The sequence below is a fragment of the Nansenia antarctica genome (genome assembly GCF_963989245.1).
Source record: "Nansenia antarctica genome assembly, chromosome: 16".
Classification (NCBI taxonomy): domain Eukaryota; kingdom Metazoa; phylum Chordata; class Actinopteri; order Argentiniformes; family Microstomatidae; genus Nansenia; species Nansenia antarctica.
Window position 1 is genome coordinate 15,152,530 of NC_137686.1, and position 8,157 is coordinate 15,160,686.

General features: G+C 46.9%; 1 protein-coding gene across 1 annotated transcript; it reads left to right on the forward strand.

The window, feature by feature from the left end:
* Window positions 1-794: 794 nt before the first annotated feature.
* On the forward strand, window positions 795-7,071 carry elovl8a (ELOVL fatty acid elongase 8a; the record flags this gene model as incomplete). Its single annotated transcript, XM_080546478.1, has 7 exons — window positions 795-852; window positions 984-1,171; window positions 2,439-2,519; window positions 3,153-3,209; window positions 4,742-4,856; window positions 4,970-5,097; window positions 6,904-7,071. 7 exons carry the CDS (start codon window positions 795-797, stop codon window positions 7,069-7,071), a joined length of 795 nt encoding a protein of 264 aa, XP_080402604.1.
* Between the last annotated feature and the right edge of the window lie 1,086 nt (window positions 7,072-8,157).

An 8,157-nucleotide genomic window follows, 5' to 3' on the forward strand; every position in this document is an offset into this window, starting at 1 on the left:
GGTTCATCATTGTATATTTTAGTCGTGAAGAGCCTCAGAGTAAGTGGTGTTCATCATAGCCTGTTAAGTTGTTGTCATTTATTGTAGTTTATTTGTTTGTTTGTTTGTTTGTTTGTTTGTTGCATTGACATGTTATAGCCTACGTTTTGTTATTCGTGTCTTATCTTTGTCTTTCATTATAGTGCCACACCTGCGATCTTAGTTTAACGTTTTATATAGGCGTATGTCTAAAAAAAAAAATCGGTCGCCTAATTGTAGCCTGTTTTAATAGTAGTAACCGATCTCTTCGGTGTGTAAGGTCAGGTTGAATAATTGTGGTTGTGTAAGGGATTTTCTTAATCCTCCTGGCTCTAGAAGATAAACCACTATTACCGCTTATCCAGCAGGCACGCATAGGTCAGTCTTCGGTCAGCGCATCATTGGTTGTAGTAAGAGCGTCTTTCTAATATTGCGTCCATTCTGTTACAGCTGTTGGACGCTAGGTGGCAGCACTCTCACGCCCAGAAAGTCCGTCGTTGTGGCAAATGAGTAGGCTAGATTATTTTTTTTGATTGAAAACTTTATTAGAAGATTTGCAGAAGTAGGTACATGAAAGTACATATTACATACAAGGTCAACTAACAGGATAAAAACCCAAGAAAGCCACTGGCTTATTTCAATTGGGGTCCTTGATTCTCAAGAGAACTCTTGCAGCTGCAAATATGGAGACATTTTATTGTGAGCTGTTCGCCCACCGTTTTTAATACTCTCTCTTGTACATTCTGATTTCACAATATCATTCACCAGGTAAACAAATGGCCACAACGTGGCAGAAGATCCAAATCTTCTACCAATGGATTCTAAAAAATGGAGGTAACTATTTATGTCTATCACTGTATAATTCACTCAAGCTCTAACTGTAACATTTAAGTACACAAAACATATTCATAATCAAATATTCTTGAATGATATGATAATAATAACCAATTTAATTGTCTTGGCAGACAAGAGGACAGATGATTGGCTATTGGTCTACTCCCCTGTGCCAATCACATGCATCTTCCTCTGCTACCTGCTCCTCATATGGGCGGGGCCTAAACTGATGGAACACAGGCAGCCAATCAACCTCAAGGCTGTGCTCATCGTCTACAACTTCGCCATGGTCTACCTGTCTGCCTACATGTTCTATGAGGTACTGAGTCATCTACCTGTCTGCCTACATGTTCTATGAGGTACTGAGACATCTACCTGTCTGTCTGCATGTTCTATGAGGTACTGAGACATCTACCTGTCTGTCTGCATGTTCTATGAGGTACTGAGTCATCTACCTGTCTGTCTGCATGTTCTATGAGGTACTGAGACATCTACCTGTCTGTCTGCATGTTCTATGAGGTACTGAGTCATCTACCTGTCTGTCTGCATGTTCTATGAGGTACTGAGGCATCTACCTGTCTGCCTACATGTTCTATGAGGTACTGAGACATCTACCTGTCTGTCTGCATGTTCTATGAGGTACTGAGACATCTACCTGTCTGTCTGTCTGCATGTTCTATGAGGTACTGAGACATCTACCTGTCTGTCTGCATGTTCTATGTGGTACTGAGACACTGAGGACTCCCTTGGCTTTTCCATAGACTTTCTATTACATTACCCATCAATGTCATATTGTCTTGTTTGACAAAAGAGTACAACGCAGTGAAAGGTTAGCTAAACTGAAATATATATATATGAGATATATGTTTTTTAAAATATATCTTAAGAGGTTTTATTGTCCCAAATAGGAGACAAACAGGTTGGGGAAAATCCACTTGAATGGCCCGGTAGTGAAAGACCAGTTTTCATTGCTTCAGAGCTCGGCCGTCGGCAAGTGGTTTTGGAAACTAGCTCTTAGTTCATGAGACATGCAAAATCCACGTTATAAATATGGCTTATTATTATATTATTCTTGGTGTGAACAGAAGCCTACAATGTGGCGTCCGTCATCAACTTTCAGGTATTCTCAGATTGTTCTTGTTGGATGTGTGTACTATGGAACTGGAATAACAATAACTATGTCAGTATTTATGGTGCGTATTATCTCCTTATAGCACTGTACTAGTACCACACTAGTACCACACTAGTAACTTCATCTGCTGATTATGTCCCTCCTAAGACCTCTTCATCCCCTCTACCCCCCTCTACAGTTTCACTACTGTAAAATTAAAAAATCTTAATTCTTCCTTCTTCTAGCATTGTGACTGCCAATGGCCCCTGGTCCTAGCATCGATTATTTTATCTTATGATGACTGATGGATAGATGATTCACTTACCTAGACAAATGTATTTGTTGTAAGTCGCTTTGTCATCTGCTAAATGCCAAAACATTTCAAAGTGGGAATATGTAATCAACGAGGGACCGTTGATAGGCTTATCCTGGGAACATGAGAGTGTGTTTTGATGCGTTCCTCCGTGTCTCCCAGTTCACAGCGTCCTCCTGGTTGGCCAACTACAGTCTGCTGTGTCAGCCGGTGGACTACAGTGATAGCCCGCTGGCAACCAGGGTAACTAAGTCTGCCTGTTGTCATGACAATACACTGCTATTGTCTAATGGCAGTTATACAGTTAGTTAATGATCCTCTCTCTCTCTCTCTCTCTCTCTCTCTCTCTCTCTCTCTCTCTCTCTCTCTCTCTCTCTCTCTCTCTCTCGACACAGTATGTCATATGGATTCAGGGCAGGCTGGTGGAGGTCGACATCGGCGGACAGGGTCATTGTAATGCATGGAATATCATTCCTCTTTCCATTCTGTGCATTACATTGTGCCCGTCCTCCGATTTCTGCCTCCACCAGCCTCCCTTTATTCTAATTCCAGTTCTACAGTTAGTTAACAATCTTCTTTATCTTTATGTTGTTGTTGTTTTGTGGTCTGAGCTGTTGTAACCCCCTTGGGGATCAATAACGTACCTATCTATCTCTCTCTCTGTCTCTCTCTCTCTCTCTCTCTCTCTCTCTCACTCTCTCTCTCTCTCTCTCTCTCTCTCTCTCTCTCTCCTCACGAGTATGTCTGGTCCTTCCATTCGTACCAATCAGTTCGTGTGAAACAGGTAAACTAAGGTATTTACAGGAAAGACACGGGTGTCCATGTGAACAGACTGTTGTAACGTACCTGAATGTACCTGGTCTTTGTGGCCTACAGATGGCTGACGTCTGCTGGTGGTTCTACTTCTCCAAGGTCATAGAACTCAGTGACACAGTGAGTACACAGAGAGGATCGAACCTGGGTCGTCTGCATGTCACCGCGCTGTTTTAGCCTGCTGAGCTAAAGGGCCCAAGCATTAGGGAAAGCTTACACGACGATGTGTTAGCCCGCGAGGCTACAAGCTTGGGCGTTAGATGTAGTGGAAATGATTTAGGATCTTGCTCTTGTGTTGAGAAAGGCCTGCCTGCGACCTCTAAATAATAATAATAATAATAATAATAATAATACATTAGACTTATATAGCGCTTTTCTAGACACTCAAAGACGCTTTACAAACTGAAAAGATTGAGTAGTAATAATAAAAAGACACAAAAAATGTATTAAATAAAGGATAGGGGCCTAGTTAAGGTAGTGCTGGGGACACATGGGAAGGGGAGGGGGAGAGGGTTAACTGGTGAAGGCAAGCTTGAAGAGGTGGGTTTTGAGGGCCTGTTTAAATGTTGGGAGGGTGTTGGCCTGTCTGATGTGGTTGGGGAGGGCGTTCCAGAGGGACGGGGCTGCGGCTGAAAAGGCCCTATCACCCCAGGTCCGGAGCTTGGTCCTGGTGGTCTTGAGGGTGGTTTGGTCGTCAGACCTGAGGCAACGGGAGTGGGTGTGGAGGGGGACGAGGTCGGCAAGGTAGGAGGGTATATATATATATATATATACTTATATCTAAGCTCAGATATAGCTCTCATACCATGAGGATACCCTCTTGGTATAAGGGTTTACGTTTGGGTCATCCATGCGAGATGTCCCTAGTTCAAACCCCGCTGGTTGCATAGACAGGGTTCCTGGTCATGCGAGCACTTCTGTTACGCGCCTCAAGTCTCCTCCTTGTTCTCATACATATTGTATTATCTCTATTATTGCATTGCTCAATTGTCTCTGGTCTTATTTGTTTAGAACTATTGCCATTTATTTTCTCTTGTTACTGCAAGGAACAAGGTCGAGGAACTGAAGCCTAATAATTATACTCTCTTATGCTTGTATAATGGGATGTAACAATAAACTTCATTCTGATTCTTTTGCATAGAAATAGAATACTAGCCAGATTTGATTCCCATGGTTCCGAGGGGCACCGTGTCCTGTGTTCTACTCAGTCTGGTTCTATTGTTACACGTGTGGTTCCAGGTCTCTCTCTCTCTCCCCCTCTCTCTCTCTCTCCCCTTCCCTCTCTCTCTCTCTCTCTCTCCCCCTCCCCCTCTCTCTCTCTCTCTCTCTCCCTCCCTCCCTCTCTCTCTCTGCCTCTACCTCTCTCTCTCTCTCCCCCCCTCTCTCTCTCTCCCCCCCTCTCTCTCTCTCCCCCTCTCTCTCTCTCTCTCCCCCCCTCTCTCTCTCTCTCCCTCTCTCTCTCTCTTTGTCTCTATCTCTCTCTCTCCCCCCCTCTCTCTCTCTCTCTCTCTCTCTCTCCCCCCCCTCTCTCTCTCTCCCCCTCCCTATCTCTCTCTCTCTCTGCCTCTCTCTTTCTCTCTCTCTCTCTGTCTCTGTCTCTTGCTTGTTCAAGTCTACTCATGCTGGTTCTATGGTTGCACGTGTGGTTCCAGGTGTTCTTCATCCTGAGGAAGAAGAGCAGCCAGCTGACCTTCCTCCACGTCTACCACCACAGCACCATGATCTTCAACTGGTGGGCCGGGGTCAAGTACGTGGCGGGGGGCCAGTGTAAGTACTGTCTGGTACACATCACCATAACAACAGGAGTATCGTTTTGGTTTATTGTTTAAATGAAACTGTGTGTGTGTGTGTGTGTGTGTGTGTGTGTGTGTCCTCCCCAGCCTTCTTCATAGGGCAGATCAACTCTCTGGTCCATGTGGTGATGTACCTGTACTACGGCCTGGCAGCCCTGGGGCCTCACATGACCCAGTACCTCTGGTGGAAACACTACCTCACCTCTCTACAGCTGGTGAGGAGGGAGGGAGGGAGGGAGGGAGGGAGGGAGGGATGGTGAGATACTGTAGATAGAGGGAGGGATGGATGGATGGAAAGAGATGGTTGGACGGATGGATGGACGGTTGGATGGATGGAGGGATGGATGAAAAGAGGGTGGGAGGGATGAATGGATGGGTGGATGGAGGAAGAGAGGGATGGATGGATGGATGGATGGAGGAAGAGAGGGATGGATGGATGGTTGGAAGGGCGGATGAATGGATGGATGGACGGATGGATGAATTAATTATTGTGTTTTGCTATTGTGTCTATTAGTTGTGAGTGTCCTACACCACTGATCTCCCGTGCACCTCCAAAAGACTTCAGGACTGTGTCTTTAACCCCGCGTGTCCCAGTGTCCTTTTAACCCTGCGTGTCCCAGTGTCCCTTTAACCCTGCGTGTCCCAGTGTCCCTTTAACCCTGCGTGTCCCAGTGTCCCTTTAACCCCCCGTGTCCCAGTGTCCCTTTAACCCCGCGTGTCCCAGTGTCCCTTTAACCCTGTGTGTCCCAGTGTCCCTTTAACCCCGCGTGTCCCAGTGCTCTCCACTAATTAACCCAGTCATCCAACTGGTCAAGGGAAGACCAGTTAACAGCCTTAAGGCCGATTTAAAGTTCTGCGTCGAATTTACGTGCGTAGCTTACGTTCCCTACGTAAGGGCTCTCGCACTTTACACTTCTGCGTAGGCCACGCTGCAATTACACCGTCACATCGCTAGGTGGCAGTGTGTTTTCTATGCCCCTGTGCTGTGCCTCTTCCGGTTAGGAAGTCAACGGAGCTCAAAGCTCAAAGCGGCATAATAGCGATCTTTTTGTTGTTATGCTTGTTGTAAATAAAAGTTCTATGATGCATTGAAATGACATTAAACTAAGATAATACGATGGTTATCATTTTCAAATCTTTATTAATAAGTAATTACAGAAAAAGTAAATGACATTTCTATCATGGCTTCCGCATTTTGGCCGACGAGAGTCGGAATCTTGTCTGAATCGTGCTATCAAGCGGACCAATCACAGAGCTGACGCGTACGCTCTGACGCGGACTTAGATTTTTTGAGAGGAGCGCGTCAAGGCTACGCACGGTCACGCGGGACTACGTAAGCTTACGCGTAGCCTACGGCGTCGACTTTACGCAGAACTTTAAATCGGCCTTTAGTCCTGAGGGGAGAGGAGGGGAGAGGAGGGGGGGGGATAATGAGCATCAGAGCATTACTAACCCCCTCCCACCTACCCACCTCCCTAACCCCCCTAATACCCCTTCTACCCCCCCCCCCACAATGCTCCTAACCCCCCCTAACCCCTTCTAACCCGGGCTAACCCCAGGCCTTAGGTTACACAGCCCATCTGGGAAAGAGTGGATTACTGTTGTAATGAGACAATGGCACCATATGTATTTAGCGTTCGTTCTGCTGACGCATAGCTGACAGAGTTAGTCTGCTGATGAAGGCTCTGATTAGGTTTCTGTGTCTCTGTTTGAGCTTTCTTTTTGAAAGACCGCGCGCATCTTTACGACGAGCCATTGTGTGTTCTGCCCTATGAGGTGAAACCGTAGTCTTAATCTTAAGCTTTCTTGCTTTTAGTGATGGAAAGCCAAGAAGCCTCGTAGAGATTTGGACTTGTGTTTGGTTTGTTTGTGAGAGTGGTTGGTGGGTTGGTTGGGTAAGAGTGGTTGGTTGGTTTGTGAGAGGGGTTGGTTTGTTTTACGAGAGCGGTTGGTGGGTTGGTTTGTGACAGAGGTTGGTTGTTTTTCTTCCTGAGGCTGGTTGGTTTGTTCTCCTCTCCCAGCTCCAGTTTGTCCTGGTGACGGTCCACACCGCCTACAACCTGTTCTCTGACTGTGACTACCCCGACTCCATGAACGCCGTGGTGTTCCTCTACGCCCTCAGCCTCATCGCCCTCTTCAGCCACTTCTACTACCAGAGCTACCTGGCCACCAAGAGAAAGAACGCCTGATGGAGGAAACAGGAGAGGCGATGATGGAGGGAAGGGTAGTTGTTGATATGTGGTATGTGTGTAAAACAAAGATGTTTTTTCAATATATATATATGCTGTATATAGATGTGTTGATGTGATGTTCTGGTAAAGCGCGTCTTTGTCTGTTCAGTGGTTCTGAAGCGTCTGTTTTTGTTTCTACCTCGTCTCTAGACTGTTTGGGGTAACACACACACACACACACACACACACATACGCACGCACACACACACACACATGCACACACTCACCGCACACACACACACACACACACACACACTCACACAGAGACACACAGGTGCACACAGAGACACACACACACACACACACTCACTCACACAGAGACACACACACGGACCCCAATTGAAATAAGCCAGTGGCTTTCTTGGGTTTTTATCCTTTTAGTTGACCTTGTATGTAATATGTACTTTCATGTACCTACTTCTGCAAATCTTCTAATAAAGTTTTCAATCAATCAATCAATCAAAACACAAACAAACGCGCGTACACTCACACAGAGACACACAGGCGCACACAGGAATACGCACACAGAGATGCACACAACTCACAGACACTCACACGGAGACACACACACACACACACATGCACGCAGAGACACACACACACACACACACACACACACATACACACACTATCTCTCTCTGTCTCTCCCCCCGTCTCCCCCCCCTCCCCCTCTCCGTGGTCATTAAGGATGGAGTCCCAGCCACGCTCCGGCAACTCTGCCAAATTGAAATAAAGCCGCGCGCCTCCTGCTCCTCTCTGCACTCACTTATCTAATCTCCCTGGGTGACACTCCATTTGTCTTAGGAGCCATTGGCTGGGAGGGAGCCAATAGCCAATCAGCTGGGCCGGCCTAGTACTACACCCCTCCTCACCCCCAGCACACCCCCCGCCCTCTCTCAGTGTGTCTGTGGGGGGGCCCATTGACTCCTGCACCCCACTTCACTCCCATCCACCCCCCCTCCCCTCCCCTCCCCTCCCCTCCCCTCCCCTCCCCTCCCCTCCCCTCCTCCCCCCCCGCCCCCCAGCCCCCTGACAGGCACCATT